The sequence below is a fragment of the Octopus sinensis genome, linkage group LG20 (assembly GCF_006345805.1).
Source record: "Octopus sinensis linkage group LG20, ASM634580v1, whole genome shotgun sequence".
Taxonomy (NCBI): domain Eukaryota; kingdom Metazoa; phylum Mollusca; class Cephalopoda; order Octopoda; family Octopodidae; genus Octopus; species Octopus sinensis.
The window spans coordinates 16,128,358-16,144,368 of record NC_043016.1 but is presented as its reverse complement, the minus strand read 5'-3'; the positions used below and the strand labels follow the sequence as shown (position 1 = coordinate 16,144,368).

Genomic DNA, 16,011 nt, shown 5'->3' with positions numbered 1-16,011 from the left:
GGCTAAAATCTGTAGAAATACTCTGTAATACAGTGTAACATTGGCTGAAGAAAGGGGTCTTTATCTTTTATACATACATACATACATATAATTAACATGTTTCATAATTTGAAACTGACTTATTGGAAGTCCACCTGAAGATTGTCGATCAAGACAAGTAACAATTGTAGTGGCGGTTTTTTTGACTATTTATTAAAATTTTATGTATTGATTAAGTCTTTCCTTGTTTGTTTTGCAAAATAGTGGTTTTGTCTCTAATAATATTTTATATATATATATATATATATATATAAATGGACCAGTAATGAGATTTTAAATATACACTACATAAAAAAGTCATCAGTAGTATTTCTAAGACCTAATGGTATATCATAGAGAGGCATGGACTCTACTTCACTGATATGTACTCTGCTTTAAACTGTCTTCTATTGTACACACCCATGTATGATCTTGATAAATATCTTGCGAGGGACAGACAGACAGACCTGACCTAGTCAACTTACCCCAGATTTACACAAGAGACAAAAGCATGAAGTCATTAGTGTTGTCCTAATGACCTAACAAGATAATGAAGATTATTCTCTAAATGTACCAAATCAGTACACCCCACCCCTTGATACTGTCAGCTTTTTCGCTAACCATTTATGCAGGTTCCACAATTTCTTCAAAGCACATTTGATCTTCGCAGTATTACTACTGTAACAGACTATTTTCCCAAAATTTCTGCCTGCTTGCCTGCTCGCATCTCCTTATCCGCACCTACTTGAAACTACTTAAAACTGTTTCTTGTTATAGTCTCTTGATTCCTCACCTAACCCCTACTTCTACAATACTCTTCACCCCACCTCTTCTACTTATTGCATTCCCCATCTGAGCTCCAACAAACATTCTTAAGACCAACACAACAATAGAACTCCAATATACATAAATATATATATATATATAATATATATATATATATATATATATATATATATATATATATATATATATATAGTAAATTCTAACATCCCACCCTGTGATCCTGCCAATTCTCTTCAAAGTCCTTATCAACAATTCCAATTACACATTTTCTCTTTACACATACACACACAGTGACAAAACAAATATAAATGAATGCCAGCATGGAAAGCGGATGTTAAACGATGATGAGGATGATGATTAGGTTAAATTCGGTTATGTATCACAGAAATTTATCAAAATAAAAGACTTGAAAAATTTGGTATATTTTGGATTCCACGTTACACATGTTTCATTACAAGAAATGAGCTGCAAAGGTATTATTTTTTATTCATTGTCTCAAGAATTATGGATAAGTACATGTTTTTTTTTTCTACGTGTATATCTTTGTGACACCTATCCTGAAGTGAATTATATGTAACATGAAATTGAAAATATACCAAACACTTCCAGTTTTCTTATGTTTTCATATGTAATTAACCTGCAAATTGAATTTACCGAAAATTACAGTTACTCTGTATATCGCATTTGAAATAAAACATCTATATACATCATACATTGGATTAACATAAACATGCAGAGATGCTTTATGTGGATACAGCTTGGATTATTCCCTAATATTCACATATTAATGTGTGTATAAGTGTGTGTGTATAAGTGTGTGTGTGTGTGTGTGTGTGTGTGTGTGTATATACATATATATCATCACCATCATCGTTTAACATCCACTTTCCATGGGTTGGACGATTTTGACCAAGGGCTGGCGAACCAGATGGCTGCACCAAGCTCCAATCTTGATTTGGCAGAGTTTCTACAGCTGGATACCCCTCCTAACGCCAACTACTCTGAGAGTGTATTGGGTGCTTTTTATGCACCACCGGCACAGAGGCCAGTCAGGCGGTACTGGCAATGACCTCACTCGAATCTTTTTACACATGCCACCAGCACAGGTGCGAGTAAGGTGACGTTGGTAGCAATCACGCTCGAATGGTGCCTTTTATGTGTCACCGGCATGGAAGCCAGTTGTCTGCTCTGGCAACGATCACGCTTGGATAGTGTTCTTGGTACCCTACAGGCACAAGTGCCAGTAAGCTGGTTAGCCGCTCTGTCAACGATCACATTTGTATGGTGCTCTTTGCACCCCGCTGGTATCGATGCCAGTCATCGAATGTGATTTTGATATATACAAGTAAAAAGTGTGTTATGAGCATTTATAGTATATAATCCTATATAAACTCAATTAACAGCTTAAAAGTGGAGAAGAGATGTTGAAAGTTTTTATACAGTTTTAATCCATACAATCATTTCAAATGATAACACAAAGAAACACGGAAGAATTAAATTAATTATAATAATTATTAAAATAATAATAAAATAAAATTGATTTAATTACATCTACCTGGGACGTAGTCAGTCCACCTGTGCATACCTTCCTTCTTGTGACACTTGTGAAGACCTGTTGAGGCAAGTGAAAATCAAATCAAAAAATCAAAACAAATCAAAATAGATGAACATCAATGGAATTTGTATCTTTGTGGTACCAGTGCCGGTGGCACACAAGAAAACCATCCGAACATGTCCGTAGCCAGTACCGCATCGACTGGCCTCCATGCTGTGGGCACGTAACAAGCACCATCCGATCGTGGCCGTTCGCCTGCCTCATCTGGCACCTATGTCGGTGGCACATAAAAACACCATCCGAAGAACGGCAAGACGAGTCAGGCCATAACCCGTGGCCCCTACCAGGGACGTAGTCAGTCCACCTGTGCATACCTTCCTTCTTGTGACACTTGTGAAGACCGTTGAGGCAAGTGAAAATCAAAACAAATCAAAATAGATGAACATCAATGGAATTTGTATCTTTGTGGTACCAGTGCCGGTGGCACACAAGAAAACTATCCGAACGTGGCCGTAGCCAGTACCGCATCGACTGGCCTCCATGCTGTGGGCACGTAACAAACACCATCCGATCGTTCGCCAGCCTCATTTGGCACCTGTGTCGGTGGCACATAAAAACACCATCCGAAGACCCGGCAAGACTAGTCTGGCCATAACCCGTGGACCCTACGTGGGATGTGCATACCTTCCTTCTTGTGACACTTGTGAAGACCTGTTGAGGCAAGTGAAAATCAAATCAACACAAATCAAAATAGATGAACATCAATGGAATTTGTATCTATGTGGTACCAGCCTCATCTGGCACCTGTGTCGGTGGCACATAAAAACACCATCCGAAGACCCGGCAAGAATAGTTAGGCCATAACCCGTGGTCCCTACATGGGACGTAGTCAGTCCACCTGAGCATACCTTCCTTCTTGTGACACTTGTGAAGACCTGTTGAGGCAAGTGAAAATCAAAATCAAAATCAAATCAAAACAAATCAAAATAGATGAACATCAATGGAATTTGTATCTTTGTGGGACACAAGAAAACCATCCAAACGTGGCCATAGCCAGTACCGCATCGACTGGCCTCTGTGCTGTGGGCACGTAACAAACACCATCCGATCGTGTCCGTTCGCCAGCCTCATCTGGCACCTGTGTTGGTGGCACATAAAAACACCATCCGAGCGTGGCCGTCTGCCAGCCTCGTCTGGCACTGTGTCGGTGGCACATAAAAAAAAAAAAAACACCATCCGAGCGTGGCCGTTCGCCAGCCTCGTCTGGCACCTGTGTCGGTGGCACATAAAATCACCCACTACACTCTCGGAGTGGTTGGCATTAGGAAGGGCATCCAGCTGTAGAAACACTGCCAGATCTGACTGGCCTGGTGCAGCCTTCGGGCTCCTCAGACCCCAGTTGAACCGTCCAACCCATGCTAGCATGGAAAGCGGACATTAAATGATGATGATGATGATGATGATGATTACAGTTCTCCTCACTGGAAAAGATGAATAAAAGATCAAACATCTGTGTAAGAACTAAATCTAGTTCTTACACAGACAGACTCAACATGACATAAGCATCTTCCTATATCTGTTTTTTTCTCTTTCACAATCTTTTTATGAAAATCCGATCAAGTTTATCCGACGCAGTCTCTCTGTAGTTTCATTCTAATATTCTTTTCTTAATACCTTTCTGATGTTTTCTTCATCTTTTCCACTGAGGAGAATGGTAATACATAAATTAAATTAATTTTTTATTTTCATTATTATTATAATTAATTTAATTCTTCCATGTTTCTTACATCTTGGTATTATCATTTGAAACGATCGTATGGATTTTATAAAAACTTTTAACATCTCTTCTCCATTTTAAAACTGTTGAGTTTATACAGGATTATATCCTACAAATGCTCGTAACACACTTTTTACTTGTCATATTTTCATATTTTAAATATTTGCATTAGCAAACTGCTTCTTTGATATGAAGAATCTTTATTAAAATCTAACTTTTTGGACACCCCAAAAAGTTCAAAATGTTCTACTTGAACTAAATATATACTCTCATATACACACACACACACACACACACACAGTTTACTTTTCCATAGGTAAGATCAACAAAAAAGTACTACATCTTATGTGAGATAAACATCATTTAATGTACACAATTTATAGTTATGAGCTACTAATAGTTTCATACAATGGAGATGTTATCTAGGCAGGTTTTAATAACAGACTTAGTGTCTCCAGGAAATGTTTGAGCATTGAGCATATGGTCTATTCAGTTTATAAATCAGGACAATGGAACAAAAACTATGAGACAAGAATGAGAGGAAGATGGATGCGAAAAGTGTAAGGGTGAAAGAAACAGAAAAAGAAAGGAAAAGAAGAGAATTAAAATTATGTTCCTCTTGGCTAGAAAGTTAGTTGGTGGAGAATCAATGGAAGGGGTCTAAATTCTGCGATACATTTGGTCAATGGTCTTCAATTTGCCAAAAGAAATTTGTTCATATGTTTCCATTTGCTGAAAATTTCTTATCTGGAATTCAGATATGTGTGTATGTGTGTGTGTATAAAGGCTACTGCTGGTTTCGTGTTCAGGAAGCTATTGAGCCTGTCACATGGAAACATCGGTGTTCATCTCTATTTTGGATTAAATCACAAAAAGTCACAGAAAGTCACAATAAAAATCACGTGAGAATTTCAATAAGAAAAGAACATTAAGGGAAACAACTCTTGTAGGATTATCTCCCTTAAATTTGACTTTATTACAGGTAAATTTAAACCTTACTACAAACCAAATTAAGAAACCTTATACATAGAGATAGGCTTCGACAACCCACTGTCAGTCATTAAACAATTAGTTAAAAACATTAGCAGGTGCATCTCAAATCTATCCTCCAATTAATCCAATTTTGAAAAGGCAGCCCCATACTATAATGTTGCATCAGAAAGGTTCAACTTTAAGAGTAGTATAAACTATATTGAACCAAATGTAAATTGACTAGGAAGGCAGAAAAACTTTGGTTCAATCCTCCTTAAGGCGTGAATGTATCCACTAACATAGCTAGTAAAGTTTATAAACTAATAGATAATCACTTCCCACACTCACACAAATACCATAAGACCTTCAATAGAAATACTGTTAAAGTTAGCTATTGTTGCCTACCCAATGTAGGGTCAATAATAATCACAATAAAAATAAACCACCAGGGATACTCATGAAAGGTATTGTAATTGTAGACCTTTGAACCATTGTCCTTTGAATAATAGCTGTCTAGAAAAAAATTGTGCACAAGGCCATAATCACACAACAAAGTAATAAAGACATGTATTGAAATGGTAGTAACTTAAGAAAAGATATATGCTTCATCTAGCATCACTCAGAGACAAAAATAAAAGATATGTAACATCCCTATCCAACATGATATGGACACTGAAAGATGTTGAAGTAAGCAACCCCCCACCCTTGATGATCTGGAGCATTATTACTAAAGCCCAAAAATGCAAGGATCAGCACACCAAATATGATCTTTGCCTTACTGAAAAGCTAAACATCATCCATTCAAATGCTAATGTCTTAAATTTCAGGAATAAAACCTCTTTTTGCATGCATCAGCAATATTTTATGCTCCGATATTGAAAAGAGGACCCACCACCCACTCTGCTGCTCCAACTAGGATAGTTTTTATTTTTCTCTGAACATAAACATTAAATATATGCATCATATGAACTTCAAACATAGAAGACTCGTGCCCTCAATACATAGATATACGCGCATTGCACATCCCCAGGACATGACATGATATAAACAAACATATCATTCAACAACTCCAAAACCTTACAAATTCAACTTTGAAATGTGTGTAACAGTATGTAATGAACATGTAAAAAATATATGTGCAAGATATGTAAAATTCCACAAATTATACATAAAAAATATGCTTTGATCACGTGAAACTTCACAATCCTGAGTACACGTCCAAAATGTACACACAAAAATGTGTATGTAAGGGCATTTAAAGTGTGTATACGCATACCTCTATATGCATGTATATGTGTGTGTGCAGCTACATGTGTGTGTGTACATGTGAATGCACAAAAACCACATAATACATAGACTCAAACAAAAAAATACGTATACTAATCGATGAATATTACGCATAAAATATACACAAACTAATAATTTATGAAATTACAAAAACTGCAAAATTTTGATACTGTAACGTGATAAACATTTGGCTGCCAGATGCACATATATTATATAAATATAAACTTTTAAGTGCACAAATGTTTAAGAGTAAAATTTGTGTGGTTTAAATATTAATGCAGGTATTTATATAAAAATTTGCATGAGTTACAATTTTCCAAAAGTTGAATCCAAGGGAGATAATGATCTAAGGGTTGTTACCCTTGATGTTTTGTGCTTTTCCTTAGCAAAATTCTTGTGTTTTTATTGTGACTTACTGTAACTTTTCATATTTTAATCCAAAATGGAGATGAACACGGATGTTTCCCTGCGATAGGCTTGATAATTATTGAGGTATTCCTTAACATGAAACCAATGGTAGCCTTAATACACATATAAAGAATATTTATCTACAAGTGCAGTGCTGAGCACCCCTTATTGTTCGATATTTATGTATACGTACCCAGGCAGGTATATGATGTTGAAAATCCACAAAAATGGTGAAACATCGATGTCCATCTCTCCCAGATGGGATTGAAGGCAAGTTATCTTGCCTGTCTTGGACTCTGAGTTGTTTTAACATCAGCAACATGAGAGTTATATACTCCACTACACCATTGCAGACACCAGAAAATACACAAAGCATATACATTAAGTATATGCATTTTTTTTTTCACGTGTTTCAGTCATTTGATTGTGGCCTTGCTGGAGCAGTGTCTTTAGTCAAAGAAATCAACTCCAGGACTTATTCTTTGTAAACCTACTTATTCTATCGGTCTCTTTTGCTGAACTACTAAGTTTCGGCAAACACACCAACATCGGTTGTCAAGTCATGGTGGTGGAGACAAATACAAAGACACACACACATAAATATATATGCATGCACATATATATATATATATATATATATATATATATATATATATATATATATATATATATACACACACACACAACAGGCTTCTTTCAGTTTCTGTCTACCAAATCCACTCACAAGGCTATAGTAGAAGACCTAAGGCTATAGTAGAAGACATTTGCCCAAGAAACCATGCAGTGGGACTGAACCCGGAACCATGTGGTTGGGAAGCAAGCTTCTTACCACACAGCCACACCTGCACCTCTATACACACACACACACACACACACGTTCACATTCACTCTAGTGTTAGGGTTTTGCACTCATGATGATGAGCTCATGGTTTCAATTCCTAAACTGGGTGGTACATTGTATTCTTGAGCAAACCACTTCATTTCACATAGCTCTGCAATCACCTCAACACCTGACATGAAGTAGGCCACACACCTGTTCAGGTGACATTGATTTGATGACAAGAATGAGCCAATGTACAATGGGAACATTTAATAACTCTAAGCAAATCATTTCTGCAGGTCGTTCAGCAAGAAATTGAAGAACACTTATCTGTTGTTTACGACAAGAGAGTCCAACACACGTGCACGCACACGTGTGTGTGTGTGAGAGAGAGAGAGGGTGACACTTCTCTGATGTATCTCAGTGAAGAGCCACTTTCCTGAAATACCACAGCCATGTTGCAAGTATATGATTAAAACGTAATTTATTGTAGTATGACTGTATGGCTGAGAAGTTTACTTTTCAGCCGTATGGATTCAGATTCAGACCTGCTATGCAGCACTTTCTACAATTGTACCAAGCACATCGATGCCTTGTGAAATTGAGAGACAAAAACCGTATTATGCTTGTGTGTGTGTAAATAAGCTTGAATGTTTGTCACTGCTTATAATAAAGTGCCATTGATTTTGCCATTACTTGTAGGAAATTTCACCATAAAAATTTTCGCCATAAAAAGTTTCATTTTAAATGACCTCCTCGTGTTTAGTTTTAATGTTTCATGTCAAATAAAAATTTGTCTATTTAATTCTTTTACAAAACATTTTATCATTTTATTTAAAATGCAGATATAACAACACTTTATCATTGTCCATATCAAGGATTTGTCTTATGGTGAAATTTTTTACAGCAAATATTCTGGGCATGTTGATAATATGACTAGTCACCATGTGCCTTCAAAGACTTGTGGGATATAATAATTCCTTACCTGAAAAATCAGTTGACAGGAAAAGCATCCAGTCATAAATTCTTGGCTCAAAATCAATTGCTGCTTAAACCAATGAATAAATGTGAACAGATCATAATAGCTGAATGAAATGATAACGATTTGTTTTTTAATTACTCTTGAGATGATAATTAGGTCCCCATATGCAACACCATATTCTATATTACTTCACTTTACTTAGCCGTCAAAAATGTAGGTACCACCAGTTCAATTGGAAATGTTACCTGTAATAAACAGACATTCTGTTAACAGTAACATCCACTCTGCTCTATGGAATCAAAGCCAAGCATTGATTTTCAGAGGGAGAACACATTTTATTATACTTGAAAAGAGACAGGAAGTGCTGTGTGTCCATGGAATTTTAAAGTTTTGTAAAACTGGTGATTTGGATGCGTAATGAACACAAGTGAGATTATTGTGTTTCATATTCAGTGTGTGTGAGTGTCTGTATGTGTTTGTGTGTGAGTGTCTGTATGTGTTTGTGTGTGAGTGTCTGCATGTGTTTGAGTGTGAGTGTCTGCATGTGTTTGTGTGTGAGTGTCTGTATGTGTTTGTGTGTGAGTGTTTGTGTGTGAGTGTCTGCATGTGTTTGTGTGTGAGTGTCTGCATGTGTTTGTGTGTGAGTGTCTGTATGTGTTTGAGTGTGAGTGTCTGCATGTGTTTGAGTGTGAGTGTCTGCATGTGTTTGAGTGTGAGTGTCTGCATGTGTTTGTGTGTGAGTGTCTGCATGTGTTTGTGTGTGAGTGTCTGCATGTGTTTGTGTGTGAGTGTCTGCATGTGTTTGTGTGTGAGTGTCTGCATGTGTTTGTGTGTGAGTGTCTGCATGTGTTTGTGTGTGAGTGTCTGCATGTGTTTGTGTGTGAGTGTCTGCATGTGTTTGTGTGTGAGTGTCTACATGTGTTTGTGTGTAAATTGTTGTCATCTGTTTCAGAACCGTCAAGAAGTCATAATAAAATTAAACACAACGGACATCATTGTTGCCTTGGAAGTCATGGCCACTTTCAAGAACATTATTTAGACATGCAGTTAGCAGTCAATCTACAATATATACATTATATATTCATGCACATACATGCATGCGTACACACATACACACAAATAATATACATATAGCTTTGAAGATGGGGAGCACTTCAGAATGGGATCTTAGAGGTTACGTGGGGGACCCAATTAAAAATATTTGATTTACAAGTTTTCTTCTTCCTTTTTTCTTTTTTAATATCAGAGGTCATGACAATGTTGATGTCTAATTAACTAATTAATTAGATGTTTACTGCATTATCTTCATCATCATGGTCGTTATTGTTATTATTACAGCTATTGCTACCATCTTCATCATTGCTAATATCACAGACAATAGCCATTATCATTACCATCGTTATCACTTCCCTCATCATCACCACCACCATCATTATCATCATAAGTCAATAAACAAGCCTTTATCAAACTTCCCAGCTTGTTAAAAATAGCAGTCAAATTTCACCAAATCAGACATTGCAATCTTAAGGAAGAAAGAATATATTAAATCTTAATCTGAATAAATGGATTGGTCATGACCAGAGTGTCTTTGATTATAAGTCTGCCATGTCAGGGTGGATTAGCATGGACTAAACATAAGTAAACATGGGAAACTCTCCAGGATCCCTTGTTAGAAATAGCAGCCAGTTTTCCCTGAAATGACATCTTACCATCTTTGAAGAATTGGAAGTCCTTGGTATAGCATGTCTGAATAAAAAAAGATGGCATTGGTTGACTTTAAATGTCTTCGATCATAGGTTCATTGAACCAAGGCTGAACTAAAGTTAAATAACAATAACAAGAGCACTCAGAGAGCACAAACCTCTGCCAAGGCAACTCCATTGTCCTCTCAACGATTAGCCAGAGATGATTTTTAAAATGAGAATATCTCGACTGCTCTCACAAACGAAAATACTAAAAGTGAACCCGACCACTCTCAAAAATTAAGTAAAAAAAAAACAGGGAAAAATAATCCAGAATCCTTGTCCAGTACCAAATTGATCTCAAAGTCTAATCAGTTTGTGCCAGTCACAAGGTCAGACATCCCTGAAAGTTTTATCCGAATCCATCCAGTGGTCCTTGAGATATCTTGTCCATGGACAAACAAACACGACTGATAACAATACCTCCACCTTCACTAAGACGGAGGTAATAATTGCAACAATCGTTATTATCCTAGATGGTGGTGGTGGTGGTGGTGGAGGTGGTCTGCGTCTACAAGACTAGCATTATTCGGGAAAAGGGAGAGAAAGACTACAGTGTAATTACTGTGGGAAACGTTGAGTAATCCATTCTCTTGGGATAATCTCACTCTACTCTTTCAGATGCTTTTTTTTTTTTTTTTCAACCATCATCAATCATAATCATTTAATATCCATTTTTCTGTGCCAGCAACTGTTGGATACTTTGACAGGATCCGGCAAGTCACGTGGCTGCATCATGCTCTCTATCAGCATTGCCATTGTTTTGATGCCTGGATCCGCTTCCTAAAACCAACCACTTTACAGTGCATAATGGAGCTCTTTTTTTTTCTTTTTTTTTTTTGTGGCACTAGCACTTGTGAGGAAAAAGAAAAAAGCCTCCTTGATTAAGTGAGAGAGTATTTAAGATGAGACAGATGTAAGGTGACTTTGAAAATGTCTAAATTCATAATAAAAGCCATTTCACCAGAGCCAAACCCAGAAATATGGATGTAAAATGGTAAAATGAAGTGAAAAAATTTATTGCTGTTTAGCTTTATATTCAATGCTTGTTTAAACATGAATTTCTTTATCTGTTCAATTGTATATTAATTAATGCTTAAATGAAATTAAATTGAAATTAATTTATTAATTTAAGAGTTAAATATTGGACAAAGTTTGGATTCTCTTGAGTAATCTTCTCAATTTTTATCGAATTCCTTGCAGAGCAATGAAGAGCTTGAGTCTCTTACTGTTGCAGAAGATTTGTCTGATATTGACCGAGCTGTTTATATTTTACAGTAAGTAAAAAAATTTAATATTCTGAATGTTGTAATTTTATTATTATTCCTCCATTTGCTCTGTGGTGATGATACTGGGTCGTTTGATTGATTCCTTGTCTAGTTGTGTAACCGCAAACAGTTCTTACCATGGGATGTTTGCTGATTCCAAATGTGTTGCCTTTTGTAATACTGGGACAGACTCCAATTGTCTCAAGTTGTTTCTGAAGATTTTTCCATTACCAACCCAATTGCAATTGGTTCTGCTCTTGTTTTCGTATTCCACATTCTCTTGACAGCCATTCTCTGGTCTGCGTATTGTACAATTTTCTCATTTTCTTCACCATTGATATCATAATCTCCTGGACAAGCTGCCTCAATCAACAAACGCTTTGTTACACTACCTTCATCCATCAAAGTTGTTGCTATTTATTATTATTATTATTATTATTCCTTCATTTTCAAAGTGATGAAACCTCAGATAGACATTTCCATAGAATATTTGCTGTTTCCAAAACTGTTATCTTTTTCCATATCAATGCTGGGAGGGATTTCAATTGTGCAAAGGTGCTTCTCAAAGATTTTCATCACTCACCCAAATGCCCCAACCACAGTTCACACCATTCTTTCATATTCCACATTCTCCCAACCTCTATTCTCAAGTCTGCATATTTTATGATTTTTTCATTTTCTTTACCATTGATGTAATGATATGATCAAGTTAAACCAATCAACAAACAGCTCCTTGCAGTACCTTATTACTATTTATTATTATTATTAAAGTGGTGAGCTGACAGAATCATTATTATACTGGGAAAATTACTTAGCAGCATCATAGTCCATATTTATATTTTGAGTTCAAATTCTGCCAAGAACAACTTTGTTTTTCATCCTTTCAGGGTCATTAAAATAAGTACCAGTTGAGTACTGGGGTCAACTTATCCCTCCCCCAAAAATGCTGGCCTTATTCCAAAATTATTATTGAGTGTGAGAGCAGCACATACTATGAAAGTGACACTGGGGTAAAATATACGAAGCCCAGTATACCCACCTGATAAGGGTACACTAGGCACATGCATCACAACCATATGTGTGCAACATAATGATCTCATATCAAGGTAAACAGTGCATGACCTTGCAGGTGGGGCTCAGTTAGAATTTTCTTCAGGTCAAGTAGCCCATCCTGCTCAAAAGGTCCCTGAATAAGGGTTGTTCAAGGATGTTGAATAAAACACCCATGTTTCCAAAGGAGAATTATTCAAACTCCAAAGAATTCCTCTCATCACATGCCCCCCACCTACCCACCCACTTATTATTAAGGCAGTAGTCAGCCGGCAGAACCATTAGCATGTTGCACAAAATGCTTAGCAGCATGTGCCATCCATCTTTATGCTGAGTTCAAATAGCATCAAGATCAACTTTGCCTTTCATTTTTATGGGGTCAATAAAATAATATTCCAGTTTAGCACTGGGGTCAATATAATCAACTAAGCCCCTTCCTTGAAATTTCAGGCCTTATGCCTATATAAATAGAAAGAATTAATTATAAGTTTTTCTTGGGTAGACTTGCAGATGACTGACTGATTTGACTGGCTTCTGTACCGATGGCATGTAAAAGGCACCATCTGATCGTGGCTGATGCCAGCTGCCCTGACCCCTGTGCTGGTGGCACATAAATAGCACCCACTACACTCTCGGAGTGGTTGGCATTAGAAAGGGCATCCAGCTGTAAAAATCTTGCCAGATTAGAATGGGGCCTGGTGCAGCCTCCTGGCTTCCCAGACCCCAGTCGAACTGTCCAACCCGTGCCAGCATGGAAAATGGATGTTAAACGATGATGATGTCTCATGAGCTTGTGCTGTTTTAGATTATTAGGTGCTTATTGTACATGGTATTTGTTGTCTGTGAAAATTGTTCTATTTGAGCTATTTTTTTGACTTAATAGCATCTTGTGCAAGACATGGGCTGTTCCTAGAATTATTTTTTGGACAGTGCATCGTGTTGTGAGCCCTGGTGTGGCTTCCATGTTTCTTTTCATCATTTCTGAACTCATACCTTGTGCTCCAATTACTAGTGGTGTCAGTTTCACCTTCATGCACCACAGCTTGAATATTTCTATTCTAATATATTTCAAGATCTTTATATTTTGAGTTTGTCCACTTCAATTGTTATTATTAAAAGGCAAAGGTGGCAGTGAAGTGGCAGAGTTGTGAAAGCATGGGGTGTCTCATGATATTTCTTCCCACTCACTGTTCTCCTGGTTCAAATCCCAGAAAAATCAACTTTGCCTTTCATCCTTTCTAGGTCAATAGCAAAGCACAATTTCAGTGCGATGGACTAGTGAAACTGTTGGAGGGGTGGGCAAGACAACTGCAATCTTTACTTTCTGACAGAAACACCTATAACAACCTGCATTGGCCAAAATTGATGGCCACTTCCCTTAACTAAACATTGGTGACATGGAAAGAGTGGACGCTTGCATGCATGTACAACTTCAGAAATCTTGCCTAACACATGGAAGCATAATGCAGTCCTGGGACCTGATCTGGTCAAACTGTCCAACCCATGCTAGCATGGTACATGGATGTTAAATAATGATAATGATAACATCAAATAAAAAAAAACATTCTTTTAATATTTATGACTTTAAAGATAGATTACAAATCACTGGATGTAGATGGATACATGCAAATATCATTTATTTAGAACCATTTATTCTTAGTTCAAATACTACAAAAGTCAACATTACCTTTTATATCCTTGTGGGGTTGATAATAAAAAGAGGTACCAGGAAAATGCCAGGATAGACTTAATATTCCTATGAAACATCCTTGATGTGAATGGAATTATTATAGAAGACTAAGACTAACTTTGTCTTTCATCCTTCTGGGATAGATTTTATATTCCTATAAAATATCTTAGATGTCAATGCAATTAGAATAGAAGGCTAACATTAATTTTTACAACTCATCCTTCTGAGGTTCTTGTAATAAAAGGACAAGTCAAAGTATGGGGTCATTTTAATTTACTCCAACCTCATCCCAAAATGTTTGGTTTTGGAATTTAGTTAGTAATCAATATTTATTCCTTTGTTCAATTCCATTTTCAATAACTTCATATTTTGAAACTCTTATTTTCTTTTTAAATTAACCCACTTGCCCCCCCTCCTCAGACTGCTCCTGTTCTATGACAGAAAATTGTCCCTTTTAAAATGTTATTTTAATTAAATCCTTAGATCTTAATTATATGTATGAACCTTTTGTTATGTCCAAGACTTGAGATTAATAAAAAAGAAATGTTATTTTCTAAATCTTTCAGAGTTCTTCATTATTTCATAAGTTAATTAAAAAATTAGTGTATTTCATCCTAAATATGGTCATTGAAGAGTTAAACTTGATTTTCTTTTTTAATGAACAATTCTTCTTTTTGTTTAACCTTAGGTCAACTATAATAGGAGCTGATCTATGATCAGAGGTGTTCCAGCCATAACCACCCTGTCCTTTTTATAGTTGTATAATATGTATTCTTTATTTATATATCTGTTTTGATATCTACCTGCCTGAAACAGCCTCTAGTTCATCATCATCATCATCACAAACTTCTGTTTTAAAGTGATTACATTTAACTTGTTCATTATAATTTTATGTTGGTTCTTGTTTCAAAACACCAGTTTAATAAACTTTTCTACTCTAGGCACAAAGCCTGGAATTTTGGGGGAAGGGGCCAGTTGATTAGATCATCCCCAGTATGCAACTGGTACTTAATTTATCAACCCCGAAAGGATAAAAGGCAAAGTCAACCTCGGTGGGCACCAGTTTTATAATAACAAATGAAGTTACATTTATAAATTTGTGTTGCAAGATTCTTGATGTGAAACCATGTTTTGAAACATTGTTTTATTTCAGGATGGTAATTTTCCTTCTTGCCAAATAAATACATGCATTATATATTCATTCTTCACTCATTTATTGCTGTTCTTATTTTATGTTATGTCCATTGTCTGGAAATCTTTTGTAACACATCTGTGACCTCTTCAGCAACTTTTTCTGTCCCTGTATATCCTCCTGCTCTGCTAAAGCAGAGTAGGGGAATACACATGGACAACGACTATATAGTGCACATGTTTATTTGGAAAAAGAAAAATGATCATCCTGAAAAATAATGAAGAATTTAGTAAAATAAATTCATTATTTCGAAAATTAATTGAAACAAAGTGTATTTCAATAGAAATATGGTAACCAGATGGGTTAAGACAGTAGGGTTTGATCTGAGGGAAATGCAGCTGTTACTTCTTGCCAATCAAGTAACCATGTAGAGACTTATTTGTTGGGTCATATCTGAACTACAAGAAATAGACAAACAGTAAGTGTATGTGAGCAGAGTAGTCTCTGTGATGCTGTTTGTGCCG

At 36.3% G+C, this 16,011-nt stretch overlaps 1 protein-coding gene across 1 annotated transcript in view; it reads left to right on the top strand.

Annotated features, from left to right (window-relative positions):
* The window catches only part of LOC118767303, a 40,762-nt gene extending 25,226 nt beyond the window's left edge, over positions 1-15,536 (top strand). Inside the window, exons 2-3 of the mRNA XM_036511664.1 lie at positions 11,551-11,624; positions 15,297-15,536. Coding sequence (XP_036367557.1) covers positions 11,551-11,624; positions 15,297-15,426 — 204 coding nt within the window. The 3' untranslated portion in view covers positions 15,427-15,536. The remainder of the gene's footprint in view (positions 1-11,550; positions 11,625-15,296) is intronic.
* Positions 15,537-16,011: the final 475 nt, after the last annotated feature.